The sequence below is a fragment of the Haliotis asinina genome, chromosome 12, assembly GCF_037392515.1.
Source record: "Haliotis asinina isolate JCU_RB_2024 chromosome 12, JCU_Hal_asi_v2, whole genome shotgun sequence".
Taxonomy (NCBI): Eukaryota; Metazoa; Mollusca; class Gastropoda; order Lepetellida; family Haliotidae; genus Haliotis; species Haliotis asinina.
This window is the reverse complement of record NC_090291.1, coordinates 7887692-7910019: the sequence shown is the minus strand read 5'-3', so window position 1 is coordinate 7910019 and position 22328 is coordinate 7887692. Positions and strand designations below refer to the sequence as shown.

Sequence of the window (22328 nt, the reverse complement as noted above, 5' to 3'; positions counted from 1 at the left end):
ACAGTGGTGTGTGGCAGCGTGTTTATTGTTACAAGTGTTACAAGGTTAGAGCACTGATAAACCAGAAAGGCATGCTTGTTAACTAGTTCCATGAGAATGATGAACTATGATTGTAAACTTATGGTGGAGCAGCGACACGCATCGTTATCTGTGGAGTAGAAACAATGATTTACATGAGGAAATTATTTGCATCATGTTTGATCCACTTTTTTATGTAGGATGTAAGATGTTTCTGGAGTGATATATGCATTGCCATGCTTGATGTAATCAGCAGACTCCACCAAGGTAGTCTACCACCCTGGTTAAAGTGTCCGACACATCATTGCTCACTCTGTCACTTACATCTATGAAGTAGGAATTGTAGTTGAGCTTGAAGAGAGTGAAGATACTATAAATACATTTTAGCCTTGAACTGAAGTGCCTGCCTAGATAACGTGGACCAGGACTAAACGTCTTTATTATCCAGCCAGGTTTTTTATCAACTGTTCAAACAATTTTCTGTCCAGGTACTTCAGTTTAGGCATATTCATGTTTGATCTGGATAAATTGTGTTCATGAGAAACGAGAACATTAATCATGGCCTTAAAGAGATGATCACGATCTTGAGTCTATTTTCAGTCAAGGTTGATGGCTGTTTACTTGGAGGGGCGGTGGAATAGCCTAGTGGTTAAAGAGTTTGTTTGTCACTCTGAAGGTTTGTGTTTGACTCCCCTCATGGGTACAAATGTGTGAGCTAATTTCTGGTGTCCCCTACCTTGACATTGCTAGAAGTGGCCTAAAACCATGTTCACTCACTCACTCACTCACTCACTCACTCACTCACTCACTCACTCACTCGTATGTTGGCGTATGTTGACCAGTGGACAGGTTCTCAATTTATTTTTGAAATTGATGTTGACCCGTGTATGCTGGCCCACTTGATACATGTGAATGCTGGTTGCTCCTGGTTGCCATGGCAATATTTCTCATTATAATAATTTCTAATAACAATACAACTAAAACTGTTTGTCTTGATAGACAGATGATGATGATGAACACAAACCTACACTTACATTTTCAGTTTGAGTTTTGTCTAATATCTACCTGTAGTCCTAGTATTTCTGGAGGAAACACGGTACTGAGTTGTATCTGGAGTGAAGGGCTGGTCTAGATACCTGGGGTGAGTGTGGTGAAAGAGAGGCCCTAAACAACACCTAAACCTGTCGCTGGTAGGTAAATACCATCTCAGCAAGACCTGATGATTCATTCCAGTATTGTGCAAGTGTCCTACATCTTGACCTGGCTGTGAGATTTAGTGCCAGTAGCCATCATACTGATTACAGTGATGTAATTACAGGTCAATTTTAGCACAATTGGGAAGCAGAAACTGATACTCAGATTTTTAGCAGCTGTTGAAACTCATTCAGCTATATATGCCCATTGTTGCGATTCAGGCACCGTGTCTGACTTCAGTTATGAATAGTCTGTGAGTAGCAGCTAGAGCTAGTCAGTCAATGTTGACTTGGTTCAGTTGGCTCAGTTTATGCTTGTCCATTACTCTGTCCATAAGTCCATCACTGTGAAGGTGAACCACGCTTTGGGATACAATAAAGGATACAGATTGTCTGGATGATATTCTTGCTTATTTTCAAACACAAGAATAACAATTTCCTTTGTGTATTTTAAGTGAACCTTATTGTAAAGTGTATGATTCAAGCGTAATGTCGGAGCATCTTGAACGTGCATCAGTATTTTGGTTGTGGCAAGTGGCAGTGATTGGGTTTGAGGATGGTTATTTTTCAGAATTAAGTATGATTTTGTTGTTATCATTTCCCTCAGATTTTTGCAAATGGCCATCACTGGAACAGTAATGACAATGTTAATTGATGACAGTGGTAAAGACTGTTTATCACTTTAAAAGGTCTATTCCACAGATCTAGTAATATCCACTGAAACAGACCAAGGACCAGTGTTGGTAAGGTGGACGACTAGATTCCTTATAAACACTGTCAGTCAGGTATTCTAACTATTTCCACAAAGTACTGATAGTGTTGTTGGTTGTGCCCCAGCTCCTAAGCACCCAGACTATGGTGATCATAACTGGACTGTGAGGGTGTCAGCTGGATAGCCTCCCCAGTTATACATGACTGCTCATTTGACAGGTCACAGGAACATTGTTAGTCGTTCAAACTGAAGTTTCCATTTCAAGTTTCTGGTGATCTTCATGTTTTGATTTTCAAGGTGTCTGAAATAAATATCAGATATAACGTATTTGTTGTTAAACTCTATACCAGCAATAAAAACTGTAAACAGCCTAACTGCAGCAGACTTAGAGATATCTCTTGATGTCTCTTCTTTGTATCATACATAATTTTACTGAAGCAACAGAAAATATACAAGTGCTATCCTCTATTTCTGAGCATGCCATTAAAAAAAATCCCATAAACATTATCGTTAATATTTTCACAGCTGAGTTATGGACAGCTTACGTGTTTTAGCTTCCCAAATATGGCCTGACAAGTCCAGCTCAGGCAGACATAACTGTACATCAAACAGTGCCAAGGGGTCGCTTGGAATGTAATATATTTGTATCGTGTCTTCACCACTCAATAAGGATTGTTAAATCATAAAGGTGAGCCACTGTAGCTCAGTAATATGACTAGGTCAGTTAGGACATTTCACTTATGTTTTTCATACATCTGTACACGTGATTGCCATCTTTATGAATTTACCTGCATGGTCATGGGCGGCTCCAGGAATTTTGAAAGGAGGGGATTCAGGGGGTCAAAAAAAAGCGCAAAAAAAAAAAAAAAAAAAATTCAATGTGATCATAAGTCATTTTCAAAACAGAGAGAGGGGGAGGATAGGGGTTGAACCCCCTGAACCCCACCCCACCCCACCCCTTCTGGATCAGCTGATGATGTTTTTACCAGTTGAGTTGTATAGTCCCCAAGGGTGTGTCCCTGCAGATTGGGTTATCACTCTCTGTTCACAGGGCTTCTCTACTCCATAGAAAATGGTTGTATTGAAGTCACTGTGTCACATGCAGTAGGGTAGATTGACGTTCCTTTGAGGTGAAGAAGTCTTTCAGAACTGCTCCTAGTATGCTGTGAACTGCAAGGTGTTGTAACAGAATAAATAAACTCAGTCACTGTTGTATCATTTTACTTTGGGATTAAATTAAATGTTGAGATGGAAAAAAGGCACAAGCTAACCTGGTAAAGACAGCATTATATGACGATGAGTCATGTGACTCAGTCACATGTGAGGGACTGACCTATACAGGGACACCTGCACTTAGGCTTAGACCTTCACAGTTATCAAACTTGCCTCTGGGACTCATGTGTCACAGGATCCAGGAGATGCATGTGTCACAGGATCTAGGTGATGCATCTGTCACAGGATCCAGGTGGTGCATATGTCACAGGATCCAGATCCAGATGATGTATGTGTTTCAGGATCCAGATGATGCATGTGTCAAAGGATCAAGGTGATGCATGTGTCACAGGATCCAGGTGATATATTTGTTACAGGATCCAGGTGATGTATGTGTCACAGGATCCAGGTGATGTATGTGTCACAGGATCCAGGTGATGCATGTGTCAAAGGATCCAGGTGATGTATTTGTTACAGGATCCAGGTGATGTATGTGTCACAGGATCCAGGTGATGCATGTGTCACAGGATCCAGGTGATGTATTTGTTACAGGATCCAGGTGATGTATGTGTCATAGGATCCAGGTGATGTATTTGTTACAGGATCCAGGTGATGTATGTGTCACAGGATCCAGGTGATGTATTTGTTACAGGATCCAGGTGATGTATGTGGCACAGGATCCAGGTGATGTATTTGTTACAGGATCCAGGTGATGTATGTGTCACAAGATCCAGGTGATGTATTTGTTACAGGATCCAGGTGATGTATTTGTTACAAGATCCACATGATTTATGTGTCACAGGATCCAGGAGATGCATGTGTCACAAGATCCAGGTGATGCATGTGATACAGGATTCAGTTGATGTTACAACAAACAGTGTAGTCAGTCATTGGTGGTGAGAGTTGGGTGAATGGATCAGGTGGTCACACTTGCGTGTACTGGCATGGTAATAATTCACCTACAAACAAAGGTTAAAAAAGTTCATGGTTCCAGTCACTAAGCAGGAAGAGAGTTACAGTGAAAGCTTTTTTCACATAAGTCTACTTAAGTCACAAGTGTAGATAAAGTTGCCACTTAGGGAGGATAAAGGAATGGCAGGGATAAGAGAGTGATGTTGGGTGTCACATTACTGTAAATACACACTGTTGTCACCTGTAGCTATGTACAATATGTTTATCAGTGTCGCTGTTCTCTGGCTGTGTGGTGAAAGGCAGCTTACTGAAGCTTGAATTAGTTTCTTTAATTACAGACACGGGCCCTAGACCAAGAAGAAAAGGTTACTTGACATTTGGCACGCCACCTGAGGTGTTATTTCTTTAGTCTTTAGGGAGAGAGGGAGACAGAAAGAGAAAGAAAGAGACATAGACAGAGAGACTGTTGCAGTACTTGTAGTCAATGACAGAGAGAGAGAGAGACAGAGAGAGACAGAAAGAGAGACAGAGAGTGTTGTGCATGTAAGTCATTGAGAGAGGGAGAGACTGTTGCAGTGCATGTAGTCACTGGGAGAGACACAGAGAGAGTGTTGCAGTGCATGTAGTCACTGAGAGAGAGGGAGAGAGAGACTGTTGCAGTGCATGTAGTCACTGAGAGAGGGAGAGAGAGAAAAAGAGACTTACAGTGTATGTTATTGAGAGAGAGGGAGAGAGAGACTGTTGCAGTGCATGTAGTCACTGAGAGAGGGAGAAAGAAACAGACTGTTGCAGTGTATGTTATTGAGAGAGAGGGAGAGAGACAGCGATAGAGAGACTGTTGAAATGCATGTAGTCATTGAGAGAGGGATAGCGAGACAAAGAGACTGTTGCAGTGCATGTAGTCATTGAGAGAGAGAGAGGGAAAGAGAGACTGAGACTGTTGCAGTGCATTTATTCATTGAGAGAGAGGGAGACAGTGAGTCTTGCAGTGCATGTAGGCATTGAGAGAGAGGGAGAGTGTTACCCTGCACCTGCTGAGGGAGTTGAGGGTGATGTAAACATTGAGTGGTGTTCCCTTCTGGAATCACCTGTTCCTGTATTGAGTGAGAGTGGATGATGCCCTGCTGTCTGGCTCTGAGTGCTTGCAGCCTCTCACTGGATGGCTATCGGGTTGTTAGGAGCAGACTTCTGAAGGATTTCTTCAGGTTACTGGCCTCACAAAACACACGGATGTAAATTCAGATGCGAAATTTAAGGAAATCTGTTTGAGAAACTTGAGGACATGTAATTGTTTGCATGCCTTCGCTTCATATACCATCTGAGCTTGTGTGCACCTCACTGTTACTTGATCTTCAGCTTGGCAAAAGCAGGTCTGTATGTCATGTGTGACAAGAGTCTTGGATGTGGGTTCAGTCAGTAAGATGTAGGGAAAGTTTAGCCTGTAAGATGTGTGACAAAAGTCTTGGATGTGGGGCTAATCTGTAGGGTGTGGGGCAAGTAAGGTCAAACCCTGTTATTGATCTGTGGAGTGAATGAATCGATAGTGATAGTGGAGACCTAGTATTTTTTTTCTCATGGCTAAAATGGATTCCAAATTGAGATAAAGCATGAAGCTTTTAGGACAAATGTGTCCTCATTAGTTAGGAGCAATATTGCAGTGATTCATTGTGAATGATATCAGTTGGAGGAATACTTATAACTGATGTCATACTGTTGAAGCAGTATTTGTAACTGATGTCACACTGTTGAAGCAATACTTATGACTGATACCATACTGTTGAAGGAGTACTTGTAACTGATGTCGTAATGTTGAAGCAATACTTATGACTGATGCCATACTGTTGAAGCAGTATTTGTAACTGATGTCATAATGTTGAAGCAATACTTATGACTGATGCCATACTGTTGAAGCAGTATTTGTAACTGATGTCATACTGTTGAAGCAGTATTTGTAACTGATGTCATAATGTTGAAGCAATACTTATGACTGATACCATACTGTTGAAGGAGTACTTGTAACTGATGTCGTAATGTTGAAGCAATACTTATGACTGATGCCATACTGTTGAAGGAGTACTTAAAACTGATGTCATACTGTTGAAGCAGTATTTGTAACTGATGTCATAATGTTGAAGCAATACTTATGACTGATACCATACTGTTGAAGGAGTACTTGTAACTGATGTCGTAATGTTGAAGCAATACTTATGACTGATGCCATACTGTTGAAGGAGTACTTGTAACTGATGTCGTAATGTTGAAGGAGTACTTGTAACTGATGTCGTAATGTTGAAGCAATATGTGTGAATGATGAAGTGCTGTGATTTCCTGTGTGTGATACACGAGGAGTGTGTGATACACGAGGAGTGTGTGACACACGAGGAGTGTGTGACACACGAGGAGTGTGTGATACACGACCACCAGCATGATTCCTTCCACACCAAGGAGCAGGCAGTAACAGGCTCCAGGATTTGTCCATACGTGATATGATGCATTTCATAGCAAATACAAGCACAAATCTGTATTGCAGGATTTCCTCCAGTACAGGGGAGATGGGGTAGCCTTTGAGTGGTTAAGGCGTCTGCTCGATGCGCTGAAGATCCGGGTTTGATTCTCTACATAGGCACGTTGTGTGAAGCCCGTTTCTGGTGTTTTAGCTGTGATATTGCTGGTATATTGCTACAGCCATACTCACTCACTCACCCACTCACTCACTCACTCCTTTGGTACCTGCCACTATGTGTAGTGAAAACAACTGCTGTGATTACAGTCTGCATGCAATACAAGGTGTAATTATATGTCAGTAGTTAAAAACAGTAATCTACTACAAAGCTTTCAATTTCACACCATTATTGAATAACCTACAGCTTTATTAAGAACCTTTTGACTTTTTGGATCAAATTTAATTTGATATGCAAATCAAAGAGATGTCTGTGTCAGGAGCTTCTGTCAGTTACAGCTGTAGCCACCTTTGTGACGCTTCTTTTCATCACGTACGTTCTGGTTGATTCATAACAGTACGGAAATATCAAACTATATGCTTTAAGTATATCTGGTAGTTTTCCTTCTACATGTTAAAACCTGGACACAGAAAGGTCTGTCTTTTTGTTTTTCTAAGTAAATTCAGTGGATATCATAGGGTTTAAGCACTAAATTGTGTTATGTATTGTGTGATGGTTCATGTAAATTGTGACCCACACAGCACAATCTGCCAGCCTCCAGTACTGACGGAGTTGTCTCCACCTGGTCCATAGCTGTAAATGTGTCAAATGGGATTCAAGTGGCTCCTCATGCCCTCTTGAGCTCTCATGCAGATTCTCAGCTCAAGAGGCATGACACATCACCTGAAGTGAATATTCTGTGTTTTATTTGCAGTTTATGTCAGAACGAGATGGGGAAATAATCACTTGTTGGTTCTGAGATGAACAACAAGTTATTGCTATTCAGCTGTTGTTTGGTGTTGTGCCAGACAAGGTGACCAGATTGAAACTAAGTAATGGAATGTTTCAAGGAGAGCATTTTATGCTTGACACTTACAAACGGTGCTGGTCATTTATTAGAGGAGTGTGCGAGATTTAGGGGGAGTCATGTAAAACAGATGCAGACATTTGCCACAGCTGCATTTCAGGGATATCAATGAATGAAAAATAGTTCCATTTTTATTTTTCAAATAAATTTTTTGTTATTTGAAATTTGAGTAACGGTAGACTGGCAACTAGTCTCTGAAATGAACATATTTTACAGATAAAAAAGTTCTTAGTAAAGAAAAATAAAATATAATGAAAAGGAGCCCAGAAACTTTCTTCTTTTCCTGAAGTTGTGGAAATCTAGACGCAAATGCCATATTTTCTAGACTTTTGTGGGTTTTCTTGGATATATTTGTTTCAGAGTCTGTAGGGTGATAGATAATAGGTTATTTATGAGAGACTGTGTTCCTATTACACATCCTGCTGAGGCCCCATGACAGAGGGATATTCTTGTCATGTACTATGATGGACAAGGATAATAAATATGTAAATTTCATCACATGACGGTGAGTGTTTTGTTTGTTGTTTATTTGTTTTTCATGGTAAGGGAGGAGGTGCTTTTAGAAGCCATTTTGCAGAACATTACTCACTGTATACTTGAGTCATGATTGCATAACTTCCTTACGCAGAATGTTACATGTGTTTGCACAGTCTGACATCCTGTGAAACAACCATGGGTTATACTGGACTGAGGCATTTACAAAATTTTCTGTCTTTGCTATGTAGACGTTGGACTATTTTATAGTACAAGGTGTTTCTGTTCATATCTACCTTTCTCGACTACAAATGTACAAGCTCCTCACACTGCCAAATGTGTAAGATCCTGACACTTCCAAATGTACAAGCTCCTCACAGTAGCTCCCTGGAACTGTACTGTTGTTGTCACATGTCACAACTCCAAGCAATGTAAGGCCATGACAACCATGCATGGAGTTGAACTCACACCCTACTGATCATTAACCTAGTGTAGTCCTGCCACCTTAAAACCTCCTGATTAAACAGTAATATGCCAAAAGTTCTGGGACTTACAGTGAAACACAATATCACTGAAATTTGCTGGACCAACGTAAATGTTTTGAGTTAACCAAGGTTTGACAAAACCACAAAGTATGATTCCCTGAAGAGCAAGACTTTGAGAAAGTGGTAAGTTAGACACGTATAATTGTTTAGCTTCAAAAAGATTTGATAATCAAAAGTTGACAGAATTGTGTGGCGGACACTGGTTATCCCGACACCACAGGTTGTTACTAGTTTATAAGTTAGACAGAGCAGTGTTTGACTGCAGTATTCCATAAGCCTTTTCCCAGCAGAGAAGAGTTCATCAAATTAACAATATATGACAGTATGTATGTTTGGACGTCGTGGTAGATGTCAACATTCTTGTATTGGCTGCTTGTTCACTGACAGCAGAGATGATTCTCGGAGGATAAGGAAGATGGTGCTAATTGTGAAAATCTTACGCCAAACCTGACAGCAGGCATGCGAGAAAGAAGTTATCTCCCTTTGAAACACTAACCGTGCCTTTGTGGCAAGGGCCACCTTCAGCCTGTTGAAGCACCCCACAAATCACCCAGACTACACTTTGTCCACACTTCCCATCTTCATCCTGCCTGAAGTAGGAACTTATAACATTTTACTTGTTACAGAAACCAAAAACGGCGCATTTTATGTAAAACTTATTTTTCTTGTTGTCACATTGGGGATTTATGTTTTTAAGTAATGAAGAACAGAACTTTGGGAGAATGAGTAAAAATGTAAAACGCAAAAAAACTGTTATTTTACCTTGACGTTTCCTTTTCAGAATTTACTTTGCCAATTATATAAACTATCTTTGTGAAAATTCAAAAACGGATGACATTACTATTGATGTTAAGGACTGACGGAGATGTGAGTTTTTTGTTACAAAGGACTATTGTTAAGTTTTAAGTAGGGCTACATCAGCAGTATGTTGGCAAGTCATGTGAGTCGGATACGATGAGTGGAGCACTTCCGTAATCACTTGACAGTATTCGCAATAACGGATACTCCAGTTACGAAGGTAGAAACGTTATTCATGGTGGTCGACTTCACTCATACCTTTTCTGATCATTGTCAGATTTCAGAAGTATTAACTAAAATATGCCAGTGATGAGGAGGATAGATTTCATTTAAAGGCTACAAACAGATTATCCCACTTTTCTTACTCCATGAACTGGAGTTATGGCAGCAGACTCATTATTGGCAATATTACAGAAAAAACTGTGGACTTCCCCTAAACCTTCAACAATTTCCAAGCGAAAGTGAAAATGTGAACTTTTAAAGATATTTTTCCTTACATTGTACCCACGCTGAGACCATAGATACAAGTGTGATCTGATGTTTTACCCACACTGAGGCCACAGGTACAAGTGTGATTTGATGTTGTACCCACACTTTGACAGTAGATACATGTGTGATCTGATACTGTACCCACACTGAGACCATAGATATAAGTATGATCTGACTTTGTACTGAGACAGTTGATGCAAGTGTGATCAGACATTGTACCCACGCTGAGACCATAGATACAACTGTGATCTGATGTTGTACTGAGACCATAGATACATGTGTGATCTGACATATCCACAGAGACAGTAAATATAAGTGTGATCTGATGTTGTAACCACTTTGAGACCATAGATACAAGTGTGACCTGATGTTGTACCCACACTGAGACCATAGATACAAGTGTGATTTGATGTTGTACCCACATTTAGACAGTAGATACAAGTGTGATCTGATATTGTACCCACACTGAGACCATAAAAACAAGTATGATCTGATTTTGTACCCAAACTGAGACCATAGATACAAGTGTGATCTGATGTTGTAACCACACTGAGACCATAGATACAAGCACTGGGGTTTGTATTGCTGAAAATAAAACATCCAAGGTCCAACAAGCCTACACTGATATCCATATACATATTTTATATATGTATATGGATATCAGTGTAGGCTTGTTATAGAATATGTATATGGATATGAGTGTAGGCTTGTTGGATATTCTTTATATGTATATGGATATCAGTGTAGGCTTGTTGGACCCAGGATGTTTTATTTTCAGCAATACAAGCCCCTGTGGATACAAGTGTGATCTGATGTTGTACCCAAACTGACACCATAGATACAGGGGTGATCTGATGTTGTACCCTAACTGAGACCGTTGTACCCAAACTGAGACCATAGATACAAGTGTGATCTGATGTAGCTGAATGGACTTTCTGAGACTCTTCTATCCTTAATCCCAACCCCAAAGTAGGTAACATTTTAGAATTTTTGAAATGTCCAAGCAGAATTTGAAACTTCAGAGTGCTTGTGGTGTACTTCATGGAGGAAGCAGTATGTTGTTGAAAGTGAACTGTAGGACCACATCCTTGTACCAGTCCTTCACTTGCTGGTGTTCCCCCAGTGTACACCGGTAAGCAGTTTGGGCCTTATGACTTGATCAGTGACTTGGTGTTTAGTGTCTAATCATAGCCCCACATCATGGAGCGTTCCTTTCAGTATCAGACACTGAATCGTCTGGTCCAGTCTTCTTATCAAAACACTGTCATGTAGTTGACTCCCTGTAACCCATTCACCACAGGACTTTCAGTGATGTCACTTTTTCTTGACATTGATAACCTTCGCTGCAAGGCTTCTCTGAGGAAACAGTGATGTAGCCAAGTGGTTGAAGCTGTCACTTATTATGCCAAACATGTGGGTTCAGTTTCTCACATGGTTCATGGGAGGAGACAATTTATGGTGTTGCCTATTGTGATGTCATAATGATGAATGTTGTCAAAAAAGGGACGTAAAACCATACACTCACACACTCACTGAATCAGACTGGTCTGGACCGAGCCTGGGTAATGAATACGCTATGGAAACCCTTAGAAAGAGGGCAATTGTAAGTTTCCATGTCTGCGGAAACTCAATGTAAAAGAACGGAAACTCACTGGATTCAAAGTGGAAACCTAGGTATCAGTCTGTGAGGTTTCTGCATTCTGCAAACCAATTTATTTTCGCTGTGTAAGAGTTGGTATCTATGTCCCAAGTATGGGACTACTGTAAGAATCACCGAAAATATCTGCAGTTGGTCATTTTAGCCAATAAAATATTCAGAAAAATCCTGAGTGGTGGGCTAGCTTAATGGTTAAAGCTTTTGCTTGTTATGCTGAAGACCCAGGTTTGATTCCACACATGGGCACAGTGTGTAAAGACCATTTCTGGAGTCCCCCTCCACAATATTGCAGGAATGTTGCTGAAAATGGTGTAAAACGTATCTCACTCACTCCCGAAATGAATGAGTGTATGAGATCAGAGGGTGCTTACCTAATGTGTATTGTCTGCACGTCATGTGCTTCGGAACAACTTGTGTCTCATTTCCTCTGCACTTGTGACATCTTCACTGACCTTGTGCTCTCTCACTGCTCGACATGAAGTGGCTTATGGAGGATTCATGTAAGTAACTCTCTCACTCTTTATACTTTGGGTATATCTCTGTCTGTATCTCACTGTCAGGTTTTATGCTTCGTGTATATATCTGCGTCTCTGTGTGTAACTGTTTTTGGAATGCTCATCTCATCTTGTGCAGATATGTCAGATATAGTTGTTTCAGCAGCTGAAAGCTTGTTTTAAATTATTGAATTTGTGAGTTTGTCTGCCTTATAGTGTGTCATGGGACATAAACTTGGTGTGAACAAAGTGTACAATGTTTGGAATCAACTGGAAGCATAGTTGTACAGTGTTGAAAAGGGTGTTGTTCCCAAATAGAAGCAGTGTAGGTACATGTGATGTAGGACACCATTATTGATTACTGTTGTAATACATGTGTGGTGGAACAGTGTACATTGTTTAAGTACCTATATATGTGATAATGCTGCTGTTATTCAATATCAGTGGTATAGGTACATTCACATGTATTACAAGTGGTATAGGTACATATACATGTGATAATGGTGCTGTTAATCAATAGAAGCAGTACAGGTACATATACATGTGATAATGGTGGCATTATTCAATAGAAATGGTATAGGTAGATATACATGTGATAATGGTGCTGTTATTACACAGAAGCAGGAAAGGTACATTTGAATGTGATAATGGGCTGTTATTGCATGGAAGCGATATACGTACATACATGTTATAATGGTGGTGTTATTCAGTAGAGTGAATTTATTTGTAATTTTAGCAACATTCCACCAATATCACAACGGGGGACACTAGAAATGGGCTTCACACATTGTATCCATGTGGGGATTCAAACCTAGGTTTTCGGGTGACGAGCAAGTGCTTTTACCACTAGGCTACCCCACCACCCCTATTTAGTAGACAGGTATAGATACACATGCATGTGCTAATGGTGGCACTATTCAACAGAAGTGATTTAGGTACGAAGAAAGACATCGTGCAGCTGAAATTTCGAAATGTTTTTAATTTATGAAGGTTTTTTATGTTGTTTAGAATAAATATTTTACAAGCCAACAAAGGTTTAAGTTCTCGTTGTGACCAGTATCTTTATATCATTTACATTTTTCTTTGCAAAAATATCATTGGCTCATTTGTAAAACAATCAGATGTTTTGGCTGTAATATAATCCCTTAAAACATCAAATATGTGTCTAGAACTGTAAGATTGAGCAACAAGGGCCCTTCTCCACCCATCACACCATGAGCCATGTAATGATGATTGCTCTCTTGACAAGATACCTGCTTTATGGCTGTCTCATTAAGCATAATTAAGGACTTAATTGTAGTGCTGCAATTCAGCTCATCAATTGTTGTCCGTTACCTGGTGTATATGTACAACAATTAGCTGTGTATATGTACAACAATCAGCTGTTTCCAAACCTCTTTGTAAATACACTACAGGCTGGAGGTGATTGTTTCCTGGCTGGGATTGGTAGTGTTGATAGCTACTCATAACATTTATGAAAGTGTCGTCAATATACAATGGATTTGTTTTGTAAATATTCATATCATTGAAAAATATGGTTTATTTTGAAAAATATTTATATTGCAAAATATGGTTTATTTTGTGTTTGACTACTATACAGATGTTGTCTGAAATCTACTGTAGTCATATTAAAACCTCTGTGTTTGGTGTTTATAATGCCATTGAAATAGATTATATTTATTTAAGAGGAAATGTTAATAGTTGAAATTGTAAAAATGGACATAATTTCTTGTAAGTGATAATGAGTGTTGTATCCCTTTCATTTAATCACCATCATAAAAAATGTCACGATTCAGGTTTGAACAAAGTTAAAGTTCTGAGCAAAAAAATAGTTCTGAAACATAGTCATGTCTAAGCAGCCTGTTTAAAGAACTGAAATATAATACTCTCAACAAGTATTCATAAAATTCAGACATATAAAAACTACCTTGATGAAAATTATGGTAATAAAGATCTGAAGAAGCCCAAATGCTGACAAACTCTTCCGGTTGTGGATATCACAGAAGCGTGCTTAGTACGAGAAAACACATCCAGATCTGTGCAGAGTAACACTAATGTGAAAACAATCTACCCCTATCGTACAGGGTCACATTCAAGGCTAACACATTAAGCCTATTAGTATATTTAACCAAACATTTGTCCATCAACTTTCAACACTAACAACAGCAGATCCAACACTGTGTCGAGTTGTAGGCTACTAATACCTGTCCACACCCATCAGGGTGTCAGATGATCCGAGCTATTGTATGTAAATCAGGCCATTGTGTATCCCTACCCTCTTCTCTAGCCCACATGGCCGACATCAAGACGTGTACACAGCCCTTAACAAAGATGTTTAAGTACAATATTAAGGTGGATGATGTGATTGTTGTTTCTGCTCAAGTGGTGACAATGATGCTAAGTGTTAATCTGTTTGTTGAGGTTGTAATTATGAGTGTTAAATGACCATCTAGGTGATTGTGGTCCTGTGTACCTTGCACAACTTCACTCAAGAACAGTATGTTTTACAATTCAGCTGTCACTGATTGGTGGGTGGATGTCAGATTTGAAGTGAGCTTCATCCCTGATGTGAAGATGTGTTGCTATTGGCCAGTTGTTGCCTGCCTGACATTGGATGAGTGCAGGGCCCAGTTATTGTCTGGTCTTTGATTCCCTGTGTTCAGGAAGCTGTAGACAGTAGGACTTTACCCACATTGTACACTCACCCCTCACCTGCTGTGTCCTCCGTGTGGCCAGGTTCAGTGGAAAGCATCATCCTTCACTGTCAAGGACATTCATGGAACGTCTTTAAGGATTTATTCTGAGAATGGTTTTTAGTTTTTGAGACTAAAACGATAAAGCCTTGTTTGAATTTACATAGAATTATGTACGACCGGGCATATCAGTGGCCAAATCAGTCATGCCAGTGGCAGCAGCAACAACAACAACCTCAGCAGCAGCAACATCTGCAGCAGAATACCCAGTCTGCAACCCCACCTGTTGTAATGCAGTCTGAAACTGCTGGTTACCCAGGCAACTACCATCAGCAACAGGTTGACCAACATGGTGGCCATGTGGGCCAGAGGAGTCGCTCACTTCACCCTTCTCAAAATGGTTATCGCATGTACCAGCGATATTACCCCCGAGGTTACAACAGCCCCAACATTCCTAGTTTCCGATTCCGATCTGACTGCCGCTATGCAAGTGCTAAGGCTCTCCAAGGACTTCTGACAAAAGGTAGGTGTGCCATTCTCCGTTGTCAGCCTCTGGTTGGTGATGACAGGATGCAGCATCTTCAGGACACTGAACTAGCAGCTCAGACTAACCCAGAGGACTAGTATTTACTCGTCTCTAGAGTATGTAGGTAGTCTTGCTTGTGACAAGAGAGTTACTATGTTTCAACTTTCTGTCAGTTTTTCCCTCCTGATTTGAAACATAAGTTGAGAAAAGAGGGCTGGTACAGAATATATCACTCAAGTGCTACTAGTAGCGATATGTCTACTAGTCAGTGAGTGCTTGCATCACTGAATTCTCTTTTGTGCTCGGCAGAAGTATGGAGTTATTGACAAGTGTCAATTTTGTCTTGCTTTGAAAGAGGAGTTATAAGATGGGTACATTGCCTCGTGTTCGTCTTTTCCATACAAACCACACATTTGTCTGTCTACCCAGGAACATCCTTTACTTATAAATCCTTTGTTTCATTTTCGCTCATTTTCACAGCAATGTTACAACATTTTATGGATGGCATGTAACATTAGAAAATAATTTGTATAATTGTAATTCTATTTTATTAGGGAAGCAAATTTGTTTTTGTTTTCCTGAAATAGTGAGGTAGGATAAGCTTCCATCTTACATTGTGGTAAGGTAGAATCTACGGTATATCAGTAAAACAGAAATATTGGGTAGAGAAATCTGTGTATGTTTTGAAACTTACAATGGTTTGGTTCTACAGTATCCTGATAATTTTGCTGCAACACACACACCCACAGCCTTCTATGTCTCTGGCCATGGACAGTTTCTCTGTTACCATTTTGAAACATATAAAATATATATTGGTTCTGCACACTTAAAACACACACATTCGTGTCATTAGTAACATTATGACCAGTGTTTGAAATAGTTTCCGAACTGACACGACTTGGGTCAACATTTAGCTGCTAATATGATGAACAACAGACCTTAAATGATTTAAAAGTGAATTAAAACTTAGCAAGTTGATATATTTTACAAAATGACTCCACAAAAATTCACAAGCCAGTCAGGCCAGTAACTGTGGAGATTTGTTCCCCCAACTGGAGTGTTACTAGCCATGGGCTTGCAACCCAGTGGCTATGTCACGTACTGATCATGACAGAGGTTCTCATTAGGTTTTTAGTAACATCATGACAAAGAAATTCTAGAAATATGAAAGAATCAAGAGTTCTATAACATTGTTTGAGCAGTAGGTCTGCAGGTATCATTGTTATTCACAGACGATGTGGAGGGAGTTACATAATGGTTTTGGTGTTGCCTCCTTGAATACTGAGTGGTGATGGTGTAGGAGCCTGGCTACTTGTTCTCGTAGACCTACAAACGTCTTGAGCCCATTCTTAACACATTGGCTATGCTCAAAGTTAAAAAATTCTTAGGGCTACAAACGTTTCCAGAATAAGGGTCCAGGGCCCTTATTCTCGAAACGTTCGTAGTCCTAAGAATTCTTAACTTTGATCGTAGTCAGTGTGTTAAGAATGGGCTTAAGAAGTTCGTAGGGTTACAAACGTTTCGAGAATAGCTAGCCTGGTCTTTCTGTGACAGTTCCGCAGTGTATCAGCCATGTTCTAACAGGTGTCAGGTTTGTCACTGTAGGTGTGTGACTATTGACATGTTCGATTGGCTGATTTGTGGTCACAGATTCCCGCATATTGCCACATCCCTGTCTGATCACAGAACTCCCGGCTACTTGTGGCAGATGAATCAGCCAGGGAAGGAAGCTTCATTGATGTCACTGTCATAAAGACCTGTATTGTCGGACCTGAATGAGTCGCCACCACTTTGATGTTTCATACTGAGGGGGATATCACTGGGGGTATTTATAGTCATTAGTACAGTTACTTGTTACAAGGGATGGTCTGTACTTATCCAGTAATCCATCAGTTGGTGATTGTACCACGGAACATCATGTCTGGGGTGATAGTCTCAACACTGATGTCTCACAACCAGCAGGGACAGTAATGTGGAGAGTGTTTATGATGAATCAGTGTCATCTTAGTTGCACGTGAAAAGGCACAGGGTCCTGGTAATCTAATGGGGAATTGACAAAAAAATAGGGAGGCTAAGGTTGTGTCTGGGGGCCTGTGTTTAGGGATCTCTGTGTGTGGGGGTTTGTGTTTAGGGACCTCTTTGTCTGGGGACCTGTGTTTAGGGAATACTTTGTGTGGAGACTTGTGTTCAGGGGCCACTGTGTCTGGAGACCACTGTTTCTAGGGACCACTTTGTCTATGTATGAGACCTTTGTGTCTAGAGACCATCATATCTGGGACCTCTAAGTCTGCAGACCACTGTGTCTAGAGACCATTTTGTCTGGGCACCTCTGTATCTGGGGACCACCTTGTCAGGGGACCTCATTTTTGGGATGACAGGGGCCTCTGTGTTTTGAGACCACTATGTCTGGAGACCACTGTTTCTAGGAACCATTTTGTCTGGGCTCCTTTGTGTCTGGGGAATTGTTAATCGGGATGACAAACTGGGGACCACTGTTTGAGACCACTGTGTCTGGAGACCTGTCTCTAGGGACAACTGTCAGAGTGCCTTTGTGTCTGGGGACCAGGCTGTGTGTGAGGACAACAGTCTCAGTGGTTTGTACTGGGCTGTCATCATGTATACACGTATATTGATAATTATAGTGATCATGAAATGTACAGGTATTCCTAAGGTCAGGACCAGCTCCATCATGTTTATGGAAAATAACTGACATTGTGTGTCAGTGGCTGTGTTGGCCGCCTCGGATCTTAGGGAGATGTATTGTTCCTGTCGCCGCCACTGCAGGATGTGACATGGCCATTATTCCTTGACTACAGTAAATATGTTTCCTGACCTCATTTCAGGAGGTGATGTTCCCACGAACAAAATTAAACTTGTGTATTAACAATACAAAATTATTTGTCAGCATGTTTAAAGACAATATGTTCACGTGATGTAACTGTGATTCCTTGTAAATGTACAGATGTTCACATTCCTGGTCTATGATACATGCACACCCACTCACTCTGGCCCAAACCTAGCGAGCCATAGATCTCATCAGTGTTCAGCATGAAGGGTTAGTAAGATTTACAGGTCGTGTTTCGTAAATAATAAACTGAACGCATACAGATAGGTTGACAGTGCAAAGACAGGTGTAAAACATGGAACAAATCTCAAGACAAAACATGAAGTAAGTACTAAGGTTTTCTAGTAGGGCTTCGCAAGTGTGGAGATGAATGTTTGCAAAATGTACAAATAATCTCAGTAGTGCATAGCAAAAATCATGACAGTGAACATGTTAATGGGCAAAAGTTGGCGAATCCGGACAAATGACTCTGACCCAGGCCAGTCCGTAACAGACAGATTCCACTGTATTTCAATATTATGTTAAACATTAATTTATTCTGTGGTTGCTACATACTGCGTCATATTTCTCTTGATTTAGTGCTGATGTTTAACAAGTCCTGTCATATAAAGTAACAGTAACATTTAGCATCCTCTTAAGTTTTCTTAAAGATTATGTATATTAAGATTGTGAGTGAGTGAGTAAGTGAAAGAGTGAGTGAGTGTCACAGTATTGTTCAAGTCACTGTTAATAGTATTCCAGGAATATCACTGTGGAGGACACCAGAATAGAGCTCTACATATTGTAAATGTGAGGCATCAAACACAGGTCAGCAAACATTTTACCCACTAGATTACCTTGTTTCACTACAATTGCCAGAACTGATACAACTAAACTGTTCACCAGATGATGGAACTGTGGTGACCATATCATGGTTATCTCCCCTTACGAAGAAACCCAGGTAGACATCTGTCATATATACCCCAAACCAAGTCTGCAGTTTCACAGTTCTAGATTCCCCAACTAATCCTGCAATATTGCGAGTTTAGATCCCATTGGTTTCTGAGACTCCATTCTTTGATTTGCTATAAGTCAGTGTATCAAATGTATTGTTTTTATTGCCACCAATTTAATGCTTCTATAATCAGTCATGCTTGCATTTCAGCAAAAGATATTTTAAACCCATATCACATTACAATATCACTGATAATGGCGCTCTAGTCGATAAAGCTGCAGTTACGTCAGTAAGGATCAGCCAGGGACTGCAAAACCAGTGGTTGATACAATGAGTATCTGTGGTAATGAGTCAGGTCAGGTCAGGTCACAGTCAGGTATCAGACTGTAGTTCTCTGTTTCTTTGGCTGCTACGATAAATACACAATGTATATAGTGCAGGAGGCAGTTGGGGCGGACAGTCAGGGGACAGTCAAGATATTAACTTCAGGGAACTGAAGCTGTCGGTTGAATCATGGCACTTACCTTTACTTCCTTACCAATCGTTTCTTTTTCTCACGGTGTTTTACCAGGGAAGAAAGTCCAAACATCAGGAACTGACAAGTGAAAACATTTTTTGGCATGATATCTGTGACAGGTTCCTGCTCCAGTGGACTTCTGTTGGGTAGCATAGTACAGGCTCTCAAGAGTAGCATAGTATAGGCTCTCACAATGATCCAGTTCTCATGAGTAACAAAGTACAGGCTCTCACAATGGTCAATTACTGAAGGGATACCAATAGCACTGGTTCTCACGAGTAGCTTTGTACAGGCTCTCACAATGGTCTCTCACTAGAGGGATACCAATAGTAATGGTTCTCATGAGTAACAAAGTACAGGCTCTCAACAGGCTCTCACAATGGTCTCTCACTGGAGGGATACCAATAATACTGCTTCTCACGAGTGGCTTAGTACAGGCTCTCACAATGGTCTCTGACTGGAGGGTTGACATAGTACAGGCTCTTACGATGGTCTCTCACTAGAGGGTTAACGTAGAGCAGGCTCTCACAATGGTCTCTGACTGGAGGGTTAACATAGAACAGGCTCTCACGATAGTCTCTGACTGGAGGGTTAACATAGTACAGGCTCTCACGATAGTCTCTGACTGGAGGGTTAACATAGTACAGCCTCTCACGATGGTCCCTCACTAGAGGGTTACAGCATGCTGACAACTGGGTGTCACTTGAAACATACACAATTTTTTGAATGTCTGAAACCCTGGCAGTATCTGACATTGACCCATTTTTAAAAGATTGATGACTTGCACTTTTTATGAAGGTTGAGTAAATATCGAAGCAGTATTCAAGAGCAAACACTAATAAATATACCTAGTGCTTCTAACTTGTCGAGATCTGTTGTCACATGATCCGTGAGGAGAGCAGACAACTGAAGGGACAGACATGTTTTACACTGCTTCAACTGCAGCCATTTATATGGATGAGACATCACCTTCTCAGACCCCAACACAATGCATGTACTAAAAGCAGACTGACCGCTTGACCCTCACCGACCTGCCTCTAGAGATGGACTGCTGGTCTGATCTGAGAAAGGGAGATACCCATTGCTGGTGCTGTCTCCCGATATGCCAGGCTAGCATGTGATTAGCAGGACAGGAATTTGAAGTGTACATATAAACACCAGTCCATGTTCAGGGGGACGGATTCTGGCAGGTCAAACAGGGAGAGTGAAAACATCTGATTGAGGACATCTGCTCATGGATTGTAGCAGAGATGATACCTGCCCAGCAGACCTGACAGGTGAAGGGGTGGTGTGTAGGATAGCAAGCTCATTTGGTACCTGAGTATTTTCAGGTGAAGCGACGACTTGAGTGAGTCACAGTGAACAGTGAATCCCTCACAAACTTTGCCACTGAGGACAATATATGATTACAGTAGCCCGTAGCCAACTTACGTGTGTGTACATCTGTGTGACTTAAGCGTAGAGTCGTATTGCACGTACATTGTATATACAAGTTGTACAGTTGAAGACTGTCACTACTCCCTGGATTGTTTGTGTGTGTGATACAAGTGATATTTCTCTGCTATGTGTATCGGTACTTGACTGTATTTCAGCCTACTAGTCATGTGGCATGGAGAGCCTTGAACCATTTCACTGCGCCATTGAATAACTTGACCAACTAATTATTCCTCATCTTGTGTCATGAATCAGCAGATGTGAAGATGTTCAACTCATTAGATGATTACAGCAGGATTTTTACTTCTACACATGGAAGATTTGTTACAGAAAAGCATGTCTTGCACAATATTTCACACAAATAGCAGTCTGTGAAAGCTGCTGTCACAGTGCTGGTGAATTATGAAGTTATTTCTTTTACACTTGACTATGCAAACTGTCTGCTTCAAGGGCAATATTCCAAAGGGTGTGAAGTTACTAAAATGCTTCAGTTTGTTTCTGAGCCAGTAATTGTTACTCCAGTGTGATGTCATGTCATGGCCAATAGATGGCTAATATCTTCATTGCCAATTGTGATTATTGGAGAAGGAATGATAACATGTCTGTGGACCAGTTGTGATATATGTGTGTTGGTTATCTGATTGTGTGGCTCACTTGTCAGAGTGACAGCATGTCCTGTGATATCTCCATCTCATGTCGGGAAATGTACAACAAGCTCTTGGGGCAGGAGAGTATGGATTTCTGCTTCGACTGGGAGACTGCAGCACCCATACAATTTGAAGAAGGTGATGCAGGTCACTCATTTAAACTTATTCATTTTGCAGTTTAATGTGTATTAATTTTCCCATTTTTGGATGATTGTGCATTTTTGTTAAGCTGTAATGTTTGGCAGTTGATGCCATCATGCAATATTATTATGTAGATCTTCAGCAGGCTTCTGGGTGTAGTGTAGGATGATTGCAGCATATAGTACACAGATATTGAAGAATGGGGCCTTAGGTCAACTGGAAATTGACATTCTGGAGGGTTGAGTCTGGATCAGGAAATCCAGGGGCCAATGGTAGGAGCACTCGACCATCCTGTCAGTATGTGATAGGTGGATCATGGTGATAAGAACTCTTCATCTGCAGCACAACACAACATACCACCACTGAGGTATTTCTTGGTGCAGCAAAGAAACATATTCAGTGATTTTATGATCAGTCGAAGTACAGTCTGAAATTCTCTGAGATTTTCATGGATTATGGTTTCTGGTGTGTGCCCATGCGTGATGTCACTAAACCTGTGACACAGGTTGCCTGCCACAGTAAACTACTCGGTTGCATCCCATTTCTTGGTTTGCAGTTG

At 40.6% G+C, this 22328-nt stretch overlaps 1 protein-coding gene across 4 annotated transcripts in view; it reads left to right on the top strand.

Annotated features, from left to right (window-relative positions):
- LOC137257639 (hepatocyte nuclear factor 4-gamma-like) overlaps window positions 1-22328 on the top strand; it is a 62991-nt gene that overhangs the window by 15950 nt on the left and 24713 nt on the right. Inside the window, exon 1 of one of the 4 annotated variants that reach the window (XM_067794972.1) lies at window positions 12010-12038. The exons of 1 other annotated variant lie outside the window; for it this stretch is intronic. In XM_067794972.1, the coding sequence (XP_067651073.1) occupies window positions 12014-12038 (25 nt within the window). In that variant the 5' untranslated portion in view covers window positions 12010-12013. Of the gene's footprint in view, window positions 1-12009; window positions 12039-14896; window positions 15249-20822; window positions 21767-22328 lie in introns of those variants that run through there. 2 more of the 4 variants (XM_067794974.1, XM_067794968.1) reach the window with 2 other exon arrangements.